The sequence below is a fragment of the Kogia breviceps genome, chromosome X, assembly GCF_026419965.1.
Source record: "Kogia breviceps isolate mKogBre1 chromosome X, mKogBre1 haplotype 1, whole genome shotgun sequence".
Taxonomy (NCBI): Eukaryota; Metazoa; Chordata; class Mammalia; order Artiodactyla; family Physeteridae; genus Kogia; species Kogia breviceps.
Window position 1 is genome coordinate 24946468 of NC_081330.1, and position 17938 is coordinate 24964405.

General features: G+C 42.2%; 1 protein-coding gene across 1 annotated transcript in view; it reads right to left on the reverse strand.

Moving 5' to 3' along the window:
- The window catches only part of GRIA3 (glutamate ionotropic receptor AMPA type subunit 3), a 300197-nt gene that overhangs the window by 67109 nt on the left and 215150 nt on the right, over positions 1-17938 (reverse strand). The window contains 3 exon segments of the mRNA XM_059050062.2: positions 2250-2626; positions 15931-16137; positions 17758-17865. Coding sequence (XP_058906045.1) covers positions 2250-2626; positions 15931-16137; positions 17758-17865 — 692 coding nt within the window.

The following is a 17938-nucleotide window of genomic DNA, read 5'->3' on the forward strand; positions in this document are numbered from 1 at the left end:
TACTGCAAAACTTCATTTTAAATGTTTTGTGCTCCAAGTGGATAACCTCAAATGAAGTATGCTATAAAAACATGGTAGGTGACCTTCTGAGTCCTTCTAGTCTAAGTGAAAATCCCTATATGTTTGTATAATTGACTCTGGTCAGTATTTGGATTAATGTTCAATTTTACCAAAGCTACAACTTTTTATTTCATTTTTTTCTGATTATAAAGATGTTACATTTGCTTACAGTATTTTATAATTATGAATTTGCCACCATTTTTGTTTAGGTGAGTCGACACTTTAAGTGGGTAAGGTCTAGGATATTCACATTCAATATCTTCAGTAGCTTCACTGAGGTGAAATGTGCATACCATACAATTCACCAAAACAGGTGTACAATTAACAATTTTAGTAAATTTAGAGTCGTGCAACCATTGCCACAACCCAGTTTTGGAAAATTTCCAACACTCTGAAAAGTTGCCTTGTGCCCTTTTGTGGTTAATCCTGATAGGAATGGGACTAGGGTGAGGCAAGTGAGGCATTTGCCCCACACACAAAATTTAAGGGGGTGCCAAAATCTCATTAATCAAACTAAAGAGAATTTTAGTATAATTTTTTTAAAAAATCAAAATTAATTCAAAAAAATCCATGATTAACAAAATAGCAAATTTTAAAATAAAGACTGGATCTGACCCCTGTACTTGCTCTACTCAGCTTCACTTGCCTCACCCTAATCCCGATCCTGATCAGACCTTCTCTGCTCCCTCCAAGGCCCTGGAGGCCAACAACGTGCTTTCTGTCTCTATTGATTTGCCTATTCTGGACAAATGGAATAATACAATATGGGATAGTCAATAAATGGAATTCAAGTAATGGAATCATATGGTAAGTGGCCTTTTGCATCTGGCTTCTTTCATTTAGCATCATGTTTTCAAAGTTAATTTAGTAGCATGTATCAGTTGTCCTTTTTTTTTAGTTGCTCAATAGTTTCCCATTCCAAATGTGGTACGGATATGCCACATTTTGTTTATCCATTCATCTGTTGATGGACATTTGGGTTGTTTCCACTTTTGGCTATAATAAATAAAGCTCCTATGAACATTTGTGTATAAGTCTTTGTGTGGATATATGTTTTCTTTTCTCTTAGGTAAATAAGAGGGGAATTGCTGTGTCATATTGTAAGTGAATGTCTTATTATAAGAGACTGCCAAACCAGTTTCCAATTTGGGTATAGCATTTTGCATTCATGCTACTAATGGATGAGAGCTATAGTCATTCCACATCCTTGTCACCACTTGGTATTATCTGTCTTTTTGATTATAGCCATTCTAGAGGATGTGTAGAGCTGTCTCACTGTGATTTTAATTTGCATTTCCCTAATGACTAATGATGTTGAGCATCTTTTCATGTGATTATTAACCATTTGTATACCTTCTTTGGGGAAACATCTATTCAAATCTTTCATCCATTTTTAGAATGGGTTGTTTATCTTCTTTTTATTAAGTTGCAAGAGATCTTTATATATTCTGGATACAAGTCCTATATCACATGTATGATTTCCTAATATTTTCTCCCACTGTGGCTTATCTTTTCATTTTCTTAATGATGTCTTTTGAAATGTAGTTTTGAATTTTGGTGAAGTCCAGTTTATCAATTTTTACAGTGGATTGTGCTTTTTGCATTCTGGAAACTCTTTGTCCAATCCAAGGTCACACAGACTTCCTCCCATATTTTCTTCTAGAAGTTTAATTGTTTTAGTGATAAAACTTGGGCAAGATACTACAGTGAAATACTTCTAGGCAGTCAGAGAGCAAAATGAAAAATGGAGGGGAAAGGGGAAGGTAGGAGGGTTTTAAAGAAGAGTTCTGTCTTTTAAATATTTTCTAGATCCAGTCTCTGGACAAATGAGAAAATGTTCTAGCTCAGTTAATGAGGAAACCATGCCTGTTTGTTCTGATCAAGATTTAGTGTTAGCTTTATCTGAATAATATCAATATTAGCTGGCAATGTTGTCTTTATCCAGAGTTCAAATGTTTGCTACAATGTGTATAAATTGATGACACCATAGAAATGCATGAAAGACATTCAAAGCAACACCAATAACACACTCACTTCATGGACGCAAGCAAACAAAAATGGCTTGATGATAATTTGTCACTGGATGGAATGTTAAATGAAAGAAATCTGGACTTGAGATGGGTGAATATCAGATGTGCATGAATGGCCATAACATGCAAGGAGGCATTGGGTATGACATGGAAACAAACCTTGGAGAAATATCACATCCTTGCTGCATAAAGGCACCCAAGGAAAACCAAAGACTGTTAAATATTCCAAATTCATTTGGAGGATCAGGAGGGCTTTGTGGGTCACGAGGTTCTTCATTGTTGTCTTCCAAGTGCCATTCGTAAGGGCTGAATCTGCTGACTAGGAAAAGAACTACACTGACTCCAATGTAAGCGAAGACAATGCACATCCAGATTTCATACGCCAAAGGATCCAGAAATGAGAATACTCCTGGTTTTGATTTCTGCGGCTTCTTTATCATGATGGAGATGCCCAGGCTCATAAACGGCTTTGAGAAATCTATGACTTCTTCACGGACCAGCGTTATAGTCAGTGGAGCAACAGCTATATCAGCCCTCTGGGAAAAAAAAACATTTTTTGATTTTTAGAGACAGTATTTCCATTAGTCATTTGCCACTTTATATACCTCTTTGGTAGAAATATTAAGTCTTAAGTCACTATAACCAACTGATTTGTCAATGCTTTGGTTAGAAAAGTAGTAGCATTCAGTGGGTCCTAAAATACTCTAACTTGATGATAAGTTAAGGAAAAGACACTTCGTCCTCTGAGGCATGTTGGCTTAGGGCAACTGATTCAATTTTTTTCCCTAAAATTGTTTTGCTACCTTGCAACTCAACTTCTACTCTCCTGTGACATACCACTGTTTAATTCTTACATTCTTATTTTAATTTTCATGCTCTTATGTCATATCTCCCTTACCTGACCAGAAATTCTTGTGGGAAAAGCAAAATAGTCTATACTTTTGATATGTGCCTCCCTCCCCACTATGAGGTGAAACACAGGACTGCAGTGCTCAGTTTAACACTTGAGTGTTTGCCATTATTCTGGACTTATTTCTTTGAGAGTATGTCTATAAAAACATAAGTTATTTGAAGGCAGGGGTTCAATTTCCTCCTTATCACTGCAAAAGATCCTAAACTAAAGAAACTGTAGATGCCTAAAAAATAAGCTCTTGACTATTGAATACGAAATATGCAAACATGAAAGAATTCTGCATGGGTAATAACAAGGGCAAAGCAGTTATTACAATACATATTAATTTATATAGTAAGCCATCATTTCTAGTGATAAATATCAGTGTAGCACTCACATGTATTGGATCAATAAAATAAATGTGTCAGTAGTGCACTGCATAATTAGTTCAGGCAAAGGCAGACAATGTTTTTATATTAGTCCCATGAAAATAGGCACTAGGAACGTCTACACTTATTTCTTTTGTCTTCCACGATAGTTCCCTTATGTCAGTAGTAGGTTTTAGTCTGGAGCCAGGCCTTAAAATGCATACTTAGAAAAATGCTTCTAAGGAAAGGCTTTGGATGGTATATCAGGTATAAAGTGAAAACATCAATTTTGATGATCATTTTTTTCTTTGTTAAATAGTTATGCCTCAATATCCCTACCGGTAGGGGAAGAATGATGAAATCTGAGACAGGGTATTTTTTTTTTTAATGTTTTAGTACTTTGATTTACACATGGTGACTCAAACTGGTTAAGAAACACTCCTTAATTAATTGAAGGGGAAAGGCAGTAATAAACAGCCAGCTAACATTGATTCAGTGCTTACTCTGTGTGAGGTGTTGTGCTAAGCCCCTTATATATATTTAATTCTCACGGCAACCTGAGGTTGGTCCATGTTAGAGAAGGAAGAAGCGAGGCACTGAGAGGCTGGGATTAGAACCCTGGTCTTCAGATTCCAGAACTCACTCTCTTAACCACCATAATATTCTAACTCCAGAGATACTTGCAGGTTTCTACTATATATTACTTTATGTACAATAATCAACCTCAGCCAGCGCCTCTCGGGTTCATTCCAGTGTATATCTGAGTGCCTATTCTGTGCCAGGCCCTATTCTTGGTGCTAGGGGTGAAGCAGTGAGCTAGACAAAACAGACAAAAATCTGCTGCAGAATGTATGCATTTATTGAAGCCAACAGCCTGCTGACCAAATCTACCTTGAAGGCTGACTACCATCTCAAGCTCACCATTTCTAAAATTAAATCCATCCTCTATCACCGTGAGGTTGATTCTCCTTTAAGTCTGTGAATGATGCTTATTCCAAACGTTTCCCGACCCCTAATCCTTACCTCTTCCTTTACTGAGAAGATGGAAGCCATCTGATAGGAGCTCTATCACCTCAGTGCCTTTCTTCTCTTCCTCAATATATTGCTGTATCTTTATCCCATCGCTTAGAAAAAGAACTCTTTCTTCTTAAGATTTAATCTTCATACTCCTTGCATCTCATACTCTTCTGTCTCCTTAAAATTCCGTTGTTTAGTCTCTTTTACTATTTTTTCCTTCTCAGTCTATTCCAGTGGTTCTCAGTGTGTGATTCCCCAGACTTAGCAGCAAGAGTCACCTGGGAACTTGTTAGAAATGCCAATTCTCAGGCCCCACCCCATGTTTATTAAATAAGAAACTGGTGGGGGGTGGGGGGGGGGCAAGGTGTCCCTCCAGGTGATTCTAATTCTTGCTGTAATTTGAAACCACTGACAGATCTTATTCACTTAATAATTACCTCATACTCAGGTAATTCCGTTTACTGACAAAGAAAAATGAAACAAAAAACCACTTCTTCCTCCTTTTTTTTGATCCTACTACCCTCTTAACCATACAGCATCACTCCCTATCACCGCCAATCTTCTTGAAAAATTCGTCTTTACTATCTCTTGATTTTAACACAATGCTTCCCTTATACACCTGTGCTCTAACTTCCATTCCCCTCCAATTTAGTGAAATTGCTTCTTGAACTATATACTTGGTTACCAAATTCAAAGGCCTTTCCGCAGACCACTCATATGATACCACTGGCTCTTAGCACTATATATACCCTCCTTCCTTAGCTCTCTGATGCCGAAGACTATGGGTTCTTCTCCTACCTTTCTGAATGTTCATCTTCTGTCTTTGCTCCCTAGTTCTGCTCTCTCAGTCAAGATGTACGTTTGTGCCTCCAGAGTCTATTCACGGGCCCTGGTTTGGTAGGTAATTTATGAAGGTTTGTGGAATAAGCAAGTCTCTTTAAGGTTCGGTTCTTCCTTTCTCCCCTCAGTATTATTACCTATGGCTTCGACTCTTCCCTCATTGCGCTAACTCCTGAATCACCAGTTCCACATTTCTAACCGGAGGGGAGACAAACACAGATTTTATCTATTTTACTCTTCTGCCTGGGGCCAGATCAGGTCGTAGAAACAAAAGCAACTGAGGAGAATGGAATTGGCCCAAAAGCTAGTGGGGTTGTTTTTGGCACAGAGAGTCTGAATCAGCTAGAAAGAACCTTGTCATGCCAAGAGAATTCACAGATAAAGCCACCTTCTATCCCTGCCAACGTATTTCTACCTCCTGCTTAGAACGTGCAAATGCCCTGCTAGCAGCATTTCCCATGTGATCTCATTTGATTTAATTACTTCATTTAACTAGCTTTTTATCTTTAAAGTCAAAATACTAGATAGTTCTAAAAGAAATTGCCACTTCTTTGTTATGGAAGGAAGAACTAAGGGACACGTGTGTGAGAAAATCACTTTGGATTGAGTTTAGGGGAATTAGGTTCTTTTTCAAGCAGGCCAAGAAAGGATTTTGAGAATCTTGACAACCTTTAAGAGAAAAAAACCTAACTCAGTAACTGAAACACCAGGTGATAAGCACAGCTAAATGCTAACAAGCTGTGGCTAGAAAGACAGAGTGGGGCTTCTTGTCTGGTTCCCAGGAATGTGCAGCAAAAGAACAGATTCCTAAAAAAAGCCATTTTTATTTTTATTTTTTAAAATTTTATTTATTTTTTGCCTGCCTGAGCATCTGTATTTTTTTTTTTTTACTGATGTATAACTACTGAAGCCCGCGTGCCTAGAGCCCGTGCTCTGCAAGAAGAGAAGGCACCGCAATGAGAAGCCCGCGTGCGCAGCAACGAAGAGAAGACCCAACGCAGCCAAAAAGAAAGCCATTTTTAGTTTGAAGTACTTTTGAAGTCACACAAGACAACAGGAAGAAGCTGCTCCCCTCAGGCACTTGCTCTTCAGCCAGGCTTTTCTACCTTTACTGAATTGTTTCTTTCTAAGGAGCTTTTACAGAGATAGCAGTTTGTTTTTCTGGAGGGTGCTTCTTCAATGAAGAACAGTGTTAAATCTGTGCTCAATTAAGCCTCATTGATGTGGACCTGGCTCACAGAATGAGAATTACCATGCTGAACCTGAAAAAAAGACCTATACAGACAGAAATAGACAAAGGGATAGCAAAGAGCAGGTAGAAGAAGGCTGAACTGGTAGAGGGGAGGGGAGCAGCCCCTCCCATCTCTTGTATGCTTGGTGAGGCCAACGCAGCAGAACTGTCATATCAGCTCACAGCCAGCCTTGGAGAAACCCTTGCCCTCTGCCACCACTATCCCTTCCTCCATATGAAAAGGCTCTTGTCATGGTCTCTTATCTCAGAGCTCAAGGCCTGCTTGGCATAATGTCTGTGACGCAATCAACACACTTATTAGAGGAAATGGGGAGTAGCAGGTAACTAACTAGTGTCAGAAAAGACCCATTTAGCTCTCCTGGGACCGCCGTAGCATGCAGATGAGCGGAAAGGTCATCGTCAGGTCAAGTTAAAGATTTCAGGGGCCAACACTGATGCAACAGTGAAAAAGGCAACTCCCCAAACGGCATTCCTTTCCTGGTCTCGGCTCCTTATGAAAACCAGCTGTGGCTGGGAGAGAGTGCTAAGAATTCTCCGTAGGGCTAGGGAGCAGCTGAAATTCGGACGCGGTAGTGAAGTATCTCATTTGTGGCATCCTGAGTCAGTCCAGCGGCCTTCTGTCCTCAAGCCTCTGCCTGTGCCAGTAACAGCAGTCGGCAGGCCATTTTCAGAAACCTTGGTGGGGAAGTAGGTGGTGTGACGGTGCTCTGGGTGATGGACAAAACCCAGCAAATGGAAAGAGCTCAGGGTAAGAGTTTGCTAGCGATTTTGCTTCCATCTTGACTACTTAAAGGATTTTCATCAAGCGGCTTAAGAGTGGCTGTGTGGGCTCAGTAAACACACAGAATTAGGTTTGATTTTTCCACTCACCAGTGGCAAACCCGGAGTAACTGTACTATTGGAGGGGATTTAGCTTGAGGGGATATATAATCCTTTTCATAGGTGGGTTGCCAAAGTCGTAAATTTCATAAAACTTAAAACCCAACAAACTCATGTGTATAGGGACGATGCACGTAAGAGTCTGAGAGGTTGAAGACAGAAATGATGCTTATTTTATTTTTTAAAATGTCTTTATTTTTTAAAATGTCTTAATTGCTCTACAGTGGTGTGTTAGTTTCTGCTGTATAACAGTGAATCAGCTATACGTATACATATGTTCCCATATCCCCTCCCCCTTGTGTCTCCCTCCCTCCCACCCCTCTAGGTGGTCACAAAGCACGGAGCTGATCTCGCTGTGCTATGCGGCTGCTTCCCACTAGCTATCGGCTTTATATTTGGTAGTGTATATATGTCGATGCTACTCTATCATTTCGTCCCAGCTCACCCTTCCCCCTCCCCGTGGCCTCAAGTCCATTCTCTACGTCTGTGTCTTTATTCCTGTCCTGCCCCTAGGTTCTTCAGAACCATTTTTTCCCCCGCCTATAGCATTTGTTGTAAAGCTGGTTTGGTGGTGCTGAATTCTCTTAGCTTTGCTTGTCTATAAAGGTTTTAATTTCTCTGTCGTATCTGAACGAGATCCTTGCCGGGTAATATTGGTTGTACGTTTTTCCCTTTCATCACTTTAAATATGTCCTGCCACTCCCTTCTGGCTTGCAAAGTTTCTGCTGAAAGATCAGCTGTTAACCTTATGGGGATTCCCTTGTGTGTTATTTTTCCCTTGCTGCTTTTAATATCTTTTCTTTGTATTTAATTTTTGATAGTTTGATTAATATGTGTCTTGGCGTGTTTCTCCTTGGATTTCTCCTGTATGGGACTCTCTGTGCTTCCTGGACTTGATTGACTATTTCCTTTCCCATATTAGGGAAGTTTTCAACTCTAATCTCTTCAAATATTTTCTCAGTCCCTTTCTTTTTCTCGTCTTCCTCTGGGACCCCTATAATTCGAATGTTCGTGCATTTAATGTTGTCCCAGAGGTCTCTGAGACTGTCCTCAGATCTTTTCATTCTTTATTGTGCTCTGCAGTAGTTATTTCCACTATTTTATCTTCCAGGTCACTTATCTGTTCTTCTGCCTCAGTTATTCTGCTATTGGTCCCATCTAGAGAATTTTTAATTTCACTTATTGTGTTGTTCATCATTGCTTGTTTGCTCTTTAGTTCTTCTAGGTCCTTGTTGAACGTTTTTTGTATTTTCTCCATTTTATTTCCAAGATTTTGAATCATCTTTACTATCATTACTCCGAATTCTTTTTCAGGAAAACTGCATATTTCCTCTTCATTTGTTTGGTCTGGTGGGTTTTTACCTTGCTCCTTCGTCTGCTGTGTGTTTCTCTGTCTTCTCATTTTGCTTAACTTACTGTGTTTCGGGTCTTTTTTTTGCAGGCTGAAGGTTCGTAGTTCCCGTTGTTTTTGGTGTCTGCCCCCAGTGGCTAAGGTTGGTTCAGTGGGTTGTGTATGCTTCCTGGTGGAGGGGACTGGTGTCTGTGTTCTGGTGGATGAGGCTGGATCTTGTCTTTCTGGTGGGCAGGTCCACATCTGGTGGTGTGTTTGGGGTGTCTGTGGCCTTATTATGATTTTAGGCAGCCTCTCTGCTAATGGGTGGGGTTGCGTTCCTGTCTTGCTAGTTGTTTGGCCTAGGGTGTCCAGCACTGTAGCTTGCTGGTCGTTGAGAGGAGCTAGGTCTTAGTGTTGAGATGGAGATCTCTGGGAGAGCTTTTGCCATTTGATATTACATGGAGCCGGGAGGTCTCTGGTGGACCAATGTCCTGAACTCGGCTCTCCCACCTGAGAGGCTCAGGCCTGATTCCCAGCTGGAGCACCAAGACCCTGTCAGCCACACGGCTCAGAAGAAATGGTAGAAAAAAAAAAAGAAAGAAAAATAAAATAAAATAAAATAAAGTTATTAAAATAATTAAAAAATATTAAAATAAAAAAAATTTAAATGTAATTTGAAAAGAAAGAAGAGAACAACCAAACCAATAAACAAATCCACCAATGATAACAAGTGCTAAAAACTAAACTATGATAAACGTATAAATCAAACTATTCAGTTGCATACAGCAAACCCCAAGACTACGGTTGCTCCCAAAGTCCACCTCCTCAATTTGGGATGATTTGTTGTCGGTTCAGGTATTCCACAGGTGCAGGGCACTTCAAGTTGATTGTGGAGCTTTAATCCGCTGCTCCTGAGGCTGCTGGGAGAGATTTCCCTTTCTCTTCTTTGTTCGCACAGCTTCCCAGCTGCCGGGATTCAGCTTTGGATTTGGCCCCGCCTCTGCGTGTAGGTCGCCTGAGGGCGTCTCTTCCCGCTCAGACAGGACGGGGTTAAAGGAGCAGCTGATTCGGGGGCTCTGGCTCACTCAGGCTGGGGAAGGGAGGGGCACGGATGTGGGTTGAGTCTGTGGCAGCAGAGGCCGGCGTGACGTTGCACCAGCCTGAGGCGCGCCGCGTGTTCTCCCGGGGAAGTTGTCCCTGGATCCCGGGACCCTGGCACTGGCGGGCTGCACAGGCTCCTGGGAGGGGAGGTGTGGAGAGTGAGCTGTGCTCGCACACAGGCTTCTTGGTGGCGCAGCAGCAGCCTTAGCGTTCATGCTCGTCTGCGGTGTCCTCACTGATTGCCGTGGCTTGCGCCCGCCTCTGGAGCTTGTTTAGGCAGTGTTCTGAATCCCCTCGCCTCACGCACCCCGAAGCAATGGTCTCTTGACTCTTAGGAAGGTCCCGACTTTTTTCCCGGATTCCCTCCCGGTTAGCTGTGGTGCAGTAGCGCCCTTCAGGCTGTGTTCAACCCCAGTCCTCTCCCTGGGATCTGACCTCTGATGCCCGAGCTTCAGCCATGACGCTTAGTTTAAATGTCATTTAAAACTTTTTTGTTTTTTGAGCTGAAAGGCTTATGTTATAGCTTAATCATCGGATGATCTGACGCAAAAGGTAACCCACCTGGAGACTGCGTGAGCAGGAGCTTGTCAGCTACAATTTTAAAGCACTTGTTGAAAGCAAGGGGGAGGATGAGAGAGAGTGGGTAGGCAATGCGTTGGCGTGTAGTGCATAAGATATTATACGTCATCTGAGAGAAGAGGCAGACGTGACCTGACCCCTCATGCCTGTATCAACCATAAGGTTCTAGTAGCCTTTGGCAGACATGTTGTTTGGAAAGTTTAACTGTGTTGGAGAAAGGAGTGGGACAGAATCAAGCTGGACAATAGGAATATAATTGCTGCCTGTTGGGGGCCTGGACTTAAACTGCTTTATTGGCGGTACTCTATGGGATATTTAATGTCTGCAATTGTTTGGATCTGGAGAAAGGGATGAGGTCTATTTAAATCTCTGCAACAACAAGCAGTGTCACAACAGGATCTCCTCGTTTCTTTATACAGAACAGATGTCCCAGTCTGGACCTCTTGGTTAGGGCTCCCTGTTTTTGGGGGAGCTGAGAGAGTTAAAGACAAAGTGAAGATAAAGGAGTGTCCCTGGAGCTGGGTAAAGGCCTCATGAGACTAAATTTGGTTGGAAATATTTCCCCACCGTGTCTGCTCAGAATGGCAGACTTCCATGCATCATTAATGCTCCTTCCTGGAATTCATATGCCTCATTTGAAAGAGAGAGGTGCTTTTTATCAAACCATCAGCCCTCCTGCCAAAGCCCAGTGTAATCACCTGAAGAACAGGAGAGACTATTTGGCATCTGTTATTTCACCCTTGCCTCTCTGCCTTTTAGCTGGAAGGACAGATCGACTTTCTGTCTTTCTTAATGGAAAATGAATCTATCTTAGGATAGTGACAACTTAAGAGACGATTTCTTCTGTGTAGAGAAATGTCAGTGTGAATAGCATCTGTAAAATTGCCATTTGTTCCAGGAGTGTGAAGGAGTCTGAGGATGCCCAGGGGATGTGACCCGGAATCAATTGTCCTCCAGCCTCATCTCCATCCCCAAGCTCTCTGCTCTCTTGTAAGCCAGAGGTACCAATCTGGGTAGTGTTTTGGCTGTCCTTTCCTATCCTTAGCTCTAAGTGCTAGGAACATAAGGAACGTGGCAGCTGCCCACTGGGAGGTGTCCTTTTGTCAGTTAGGACCTCAATTTCCTTCCAGCCCTTGTCCTGACTCTCTTTTTCTGTTAGATCATATCTCCTCTCAAAGGGCAGAAACCCTCAGCTGCCTGCCTGGGTTTTCAGATATCTCAAGTGATAACTAGAGATGTGTATTACATTATTCTGGAGGCCACAGATAAACGGGATGGGTATCTCAGATGGAAAAGCTCATAATCCAACTAGATTGTAAGCCCCTTGAAGGCAAGTAGGATTATCTTCCCATAATTGGACATGCTTAGTAAACTGAACCAATGACTCAGTGGACAGAGCGCTGGACCAGGAATCATGAAACCTGAGTTATAGTCTAAGCTCTGCCAAGCTGTGTGATTTTGTCACAATACCTGCCACTATTCCTGTCATCCCTGTCCTGTAGCAGGACTTGGTTTCCTGGTTTTCCCAATGGGCAGTTCTAATGTTCAGTCCTGGCCAGTCTCCACATTTATGTGTAAAATGAATGAAAAGGTAGGCTAAAGAATATCTAAGAGCCCTGCTAGCAACAAAATGTTTTTAAACGTCCTCTTAAAACACATGCTATTTGGGAACCGTAAAAACTTGTGGTCTGAGGACAACTGCCATGTGGTGATGTTACAGACGTTAAGCTCAAAATCAAAACTTCTGAAAGCAGGTGGACAGTTTCAAGTCCATAATGTTCTGAAGAGCTTATATAATGGGGGCACATTGTGTCCTACTGACATTTGTTTCAAAAATAGCCTTCTTAGCGATACAAGGTGGCCCAAACATCAACCTTGATTTGATTTTCTTTAGAGAAAAAAAAAAAAAAAGAAACCATTTAGGACTCCTCTGAAAAGAGGCTGATTGGCTTCCTTCTTCTTTAACAAGTTGAATTTATTTTGACTCTTTCTTGAGACTGTATGGCAGATACTGAAATCTCCTTTGCAAAGCTTTTTCATCTCTGCCTTTCTTCTTTTTTTTCCTACTCTGATCTGTTGTACATACTAAAAGTATAAGAGGAAATGCCCTAAAGATAAAGCTGTGTCTATCTGTGTAGTTTTCGTGTTATTGCAAGAAACACTTCCATGTTCTCCATCCTTTTGCTTATTAAGCACTTAGGGAAGTCACCGGGGGGGGGGGGGGGGTTGCCCTTCTTTTTCTTAAGCAACTTGCAAACCATAGGAGACCAGTCCTGCCAGAAATGAATGCCTGTTTTCACTTTTCTCCATTTCTATCAATGACAGAGAAGTTGCAAACTTCCCAATGCTGAAAGATGAAAACTTCTAAATGAAGAGGAAGATTCACTTAGTTTAGATAATCCTCCCTTACAGACAGCTCTCACTCCAAGCATGAGAAGAACGTCCATTTTTCATAGCCACACATCTTAGAGGAAAGTGGCACTTGGCAGTCCACTCAAATAGGTTGGCTTGTTCTCAGTTCACGGGAATCGCCTTGTGTTATCATCTCAGAAAGCACCAGACACTTGTTCTAGGTCGGGGGAGGGAGGAGGACATTTCTGTAAGAGCCTTCCCTGGCTATTGCTTTTATCTTTAGTAGAAAGAACTGGGTGAAAAAGATGGGTAGGCTCCTCCGGGAGAATTTTTACCTATTCAGCAGTGAAGAGTTGGTTTCTAAATTACGAAACAAATAATGGGACTTGCTAATTCTCAAGCTCCCTCACTCACACATACACAAACTGGAAAGAGGAAGAGAATGTGGAGATTAAGTGGGTGCAGTACAGAGGACATGCCAGAGGAGAAACCAGAATCCACTGAGAAAGCTGGTCTTTGTCTGAACAATGTCAAGAAATTTGCCTTGCTCTTTGGCACTGTGTTTAATGTCCTGTGCGGTGACAGGAGGGCACTGAGCTATTTACACAGTGTGACAGGCTTTCTCTTGAGACAGTAGAGCGCTCTGGCAATTGAGACATAATGGGCTGGTAGAGCCCATGCCAGTTACTCTGCCCCTAGTGGAAACAGCCCCTAAATTCCTTGTCAGGTTTATGTGGCCAAATACTCGCCCCACCCCCACCCCCACCGCCCAGAATGGCTAAGGCACCAAGGGCCTTTGCAGTATGTTTCAACCATCTTTTAGGATGGGATGGGTCTGCAACACTTTACTGTTAGGTGGTATAGGGCAATGGTTAAAGGACACAAACGTCATAGTCAGAGACCTGGGTTCAAATCACTGTGTCAGTACGAGCTGTTTGGCCTTGATATGAGACTTCACCTCTCTAGGCTTCAATTTTTCTCATCTGTAGAATGATGTGTTAATAGTGTTCTGAGGATTAAGTTACATAATGCTTGTAAAGCGCTTGGCACAATGCCTGGTGACCAGTAAATATGCAACAAATGGCAGCTAATAATAATAAAAATATTATAGGATTACCTCTCACCATGAACTCAATTTAATGGATATTGGCTGGACATTATTATGTGCCAGGCATTCATTCATTAAAGCGAAAAGTGAGTATCTTTTATGTACCAGGTAATGTGCTAAGAGCAGGGGAGAGCTGTGAGCAAGACAGGACCTCTTAGAGCCTGAGTTTTGGGCAGATTAAGGACAGGAAATACAAGAAGACTTGATCACCAACTTGTAAAGTAAGAGGTTACAGCTGTGTCAAGATGGTTCCAAGCTTCTCAGGTTTCTCAGAAAGCATGCTGGGTGCTCTGTCCCTTCTTCAGCCCCTCTCTCTGGCCTTAGAATTTCTTCTTTCTCATAACTGGGTTCACTTGCATCTTATCTGCAATTCAGCCCTGCCCCAGTTCCCGGGACCAGCCTTGACCCAAGACAGGGTCCAGCCCCACAGCTGGGGGCTAAGCTTCAAATCACGTTGCAGCTTGTGTGACTGGAAGATGGTGCCTTGGTTTTGATACTTGAGGTCCAGTCTCATTTTAAGCCTTAATTCCCTTTCTGTGCCCTTATTTTTAGAAATGAGCTTCTGCCTTTGTGCTTGTTCCTTAGGACCTGTTCTCAAAACTTATTTAGTGACCCCAGTACTATCTTACGATTGGAGAGCCATACCTTATTCTTGTTAATTTCTGTCTCAAGCGCTAGAGTCCTTATCCTAAACCTCAGTCCAATAGCTAACTTGTGGACATTTGCTTCTTGCCAGACTCTTCTCAATATATCCACCCCCTAAATTCCTCTCCTTCCCCTAACCTGTTGTTTAGACAGGGACTGGTGGTTGCAAGTAACCTCTGTCTATTAGAACTAAACCTCTGCCACTGCCACCTGCACTTGGGTTAGTTTTCTAGTGACTGGTTCCCCCAATGGGTGGTTCTTATGTCCAGTTTTGTTTATTTCCATATGCCTCATTGGGTGGCCCAAGATCTGACCTTCCCAATCAGAGGCCAAAACCTTTTAAAGCTAAGCCCCTGAGGAGCTCTGAAGATACTACTGTACCCCTTTTAAAAAGCTCTAACTATTAGTATAATTCTTTTGTACTTCACCCATGGGCAAGCCCTTGGCAGAGCCATTCTGCTTATTTATTGGACTTCCCTTATGTGTTAGGCCATGGCATATTGAAATGAATCAGATATGGCTTCTGTTTTCAAGGAGTTCATAGACCAGCTGGGACAGCTAAACTTGAAAACAGATCGTTATAATAGAGGTTCAAAAGTACTATGAGAAAGCAAAAAAAAAAAAATACTGTAAGGAAGCAAAAAGCAGGGGCAGCTAACCAGATTGCAGGTGGGTAAATGGGATCAGGGAAGGCTTCCTGAAAGAGGTGACACCGCTGAGTTCTGAAGGACTGGTAGGTGGTATTAGCCAGCTGGAGAGAGGTGAAGGTACTTCCAGGCCTGCCTTCAGGGAACAATGTATGCTTTGCTGTAGCTGGAACATTGAGTGTGAAGGAGGAAGAGGACCAGATGAAACTAGAGAGGTAGGTGGGGGCCAGGTGACAAAGTGCCTTCTTTGCCATGCTAAGGAATTTGAATTTTATCCTGATTTCTAAAGTGAGTAACTACAATAATGTGGATTTGATTTGCCAGGGCAAGAGCAGAGGCAGGGAAACCAAGGAAAGACTGTCAAATGGTAAGAAGCGTAACTAAGATGATGATGGTGGGAACGAAGAGTGGATCTGGATTTGAGAGACAGAAGAGTAGAATTGATAGGATATGGTGACTGACTGGATGTGAGGGGAGTGATGAGGAAAGATGACCTGGTTACTTAGGCAACTAGGTGGGTGGTGATTCTGCTGCCTGAGACAGGGAACCTGAAGGAACAGATTTTCAATAGAGGGCAGGCTGTACTTAGTGTTGCCAGATAAAGTTCTCCAATTCTACTCTCCTTTTAGTAAAATAATCCTGTCGTCCAAAGGATGCTATTGACAAGTTACCTTTACAGAATTCAACTGTAGAATAAAATGTTTTTCATACAGATCATATGAAAACTGTACAATTGGATGAATACTGCACTTGAAAATTAAATTCCTCTTTTCTTTATTAGTTGGAAGGCATAGAAATAAATGAAAACAGAGTTGAAAAGAACTTACCCCATAGACAAGTTCCCCAACCATGCCGTTCCATATTTTAGTCTCTGGATCCCTTGCACCGTATTTTCCATCACCGACAATGGACAATTTGTATTTGATCCTTACGTGTTTGGCTATTTCATAGGCTAAGTCTACACAATAGCCTTCATATCGCTCATTTCCTTCCAGTTGTTCATGATTCTTCTTATACATTACATATGGTGATTCCTTTGGGACCAGAAGCAAGATCAAAGGTTTACTCCTATACATTTTTCTAAGACATAATAAATGTAATAATGAAGTTTTGTTCCCCTGTGGCTATTGAGGTTTGGTGTGTTAAGAGAGCCTTTAAAAATGTTTGCTTAGGGCTTCCCTGGTGGCGCAGTGGTTGAGAGTCCGCCTGCCGATGCAGGGGACACGGGTTCGTGCCCCGGTCCGGGAGGATCCCACGTGCCGCGGAGCGGCTGGGCCCGTGAGCCGTGGCCGCTGAGCCTGCGCGTCTGGAGCCTGTGCTCCGCAACGGGAGAGGCCACGACAGTGAGAGGCCCGCGTAACACAAACAAAACAAAACAAATGTTTGCTTAATAAGCAGAAGAGCCTCAATCGACTATTCATGGGGGCACATATTCCTTGGAGTCCTTAATTGATGTTTTAAGGAAATAGAGAAGAATTTAAGTTCTTTTTGAGAGTTTGAGAGAACCAGTTTCCACCTGTAAAGTCTTTGATTTAGTCAAATTGGGCAGCGGTATTTCTCTTAGTTATGCAAAGGTGAACTGCCTTTGATTTCTTGGGATTTACTACGTAAGAACCACAGCCAGCCCTGGCAAGCCCTAGGGAAGCACTGTGATCTTTGTGAGGTCAGGGTCTGTGGCTTATTCATTTTTATATCCTCAGGGACTAGTACAGTACGTAGGACAAAGTATTTGATAGGCATGTTTTTTTTTTTTTTTTTTTTTTTTTTTTTTTTTTTTGCGGTATGCGGGCCTCTCACTGTTGTGGCCTCTCCCATTGCGGAGCACAGGCTCCGGACGCGCAGGCTCAGCGGCCATGGTTCACAGGCCCAGCCGCTCCGCGGCATGTGGGATCTTCCCGGACCAGGGCACGAACCCGTGTCTCCTGCATCGGCAGGCAGATTCTCAACCACTGCGCCACCAGGGAAGCCCATAGGCATGTTTAAATGAACGATAAACTTCAGCTGAATCTCCATTTAATTAATCACAATTTCAGACCTACTCATTTTCAGGCATACTCATTTTTAACCCGGGTTTGTACTTCACTCAGTAATGAAACATACCAGCTTTTAGAAAAGCATTTGAAAATAAGTGAAAGTACTATTTCACATCTCAGTAGTGCTTTTAGTTTTTCAGAAAAGCTTTGCATGGTGAATATTGCCTTGAAACGTCTTATGACATGGATAGGAGATTATTATTATGACCGTTCCATAAGTTAAAAAATAACACAACCTGAGCCTCAGAAGTTGTGATTTGCACCATTAAACTCAGGTTAGTGGTAGACCTACTATTAGAACCCTGACCTGCTCTTTCCTCCATATAACGCTATCTCCCCCACAATGAAGGATTACATTTCAAGTCCAGATGAAGCATCAGTCCATGAGGGTAACAAAGAGGATAACAACACCTGAAACTATTGCGGATTCCTATTCTTTTTCTTTATTTAAATGACATTCCATTCCCCACCATGGCAAGACATTTTGAAAGGTTCCTAAGCTGACCTGTTGGAAGTTTCCACTGTTTGAACTTGAGGTCTTTCCTACTGGCTGAATAATGCTTTTCAGAAGACAGAAGTCGTGCTGTACAGAAAGCCCACCTACCTTCCATCCATACTTACCAGAATGGTGGTTACTACTATGGTCCGGTTCTCTGCAGATGCACTGTCGTTGCTGATTTGCTGATCCGAGAAAGGCACAAACCTTTCATACTCATTCCAGTAGCCAGCCTAGAAAGAGCAGACATTTGACCTGGTTGCCTATTTTTCACTCAAAAAGTGCTGCACGAAATTCAAGTGCTGT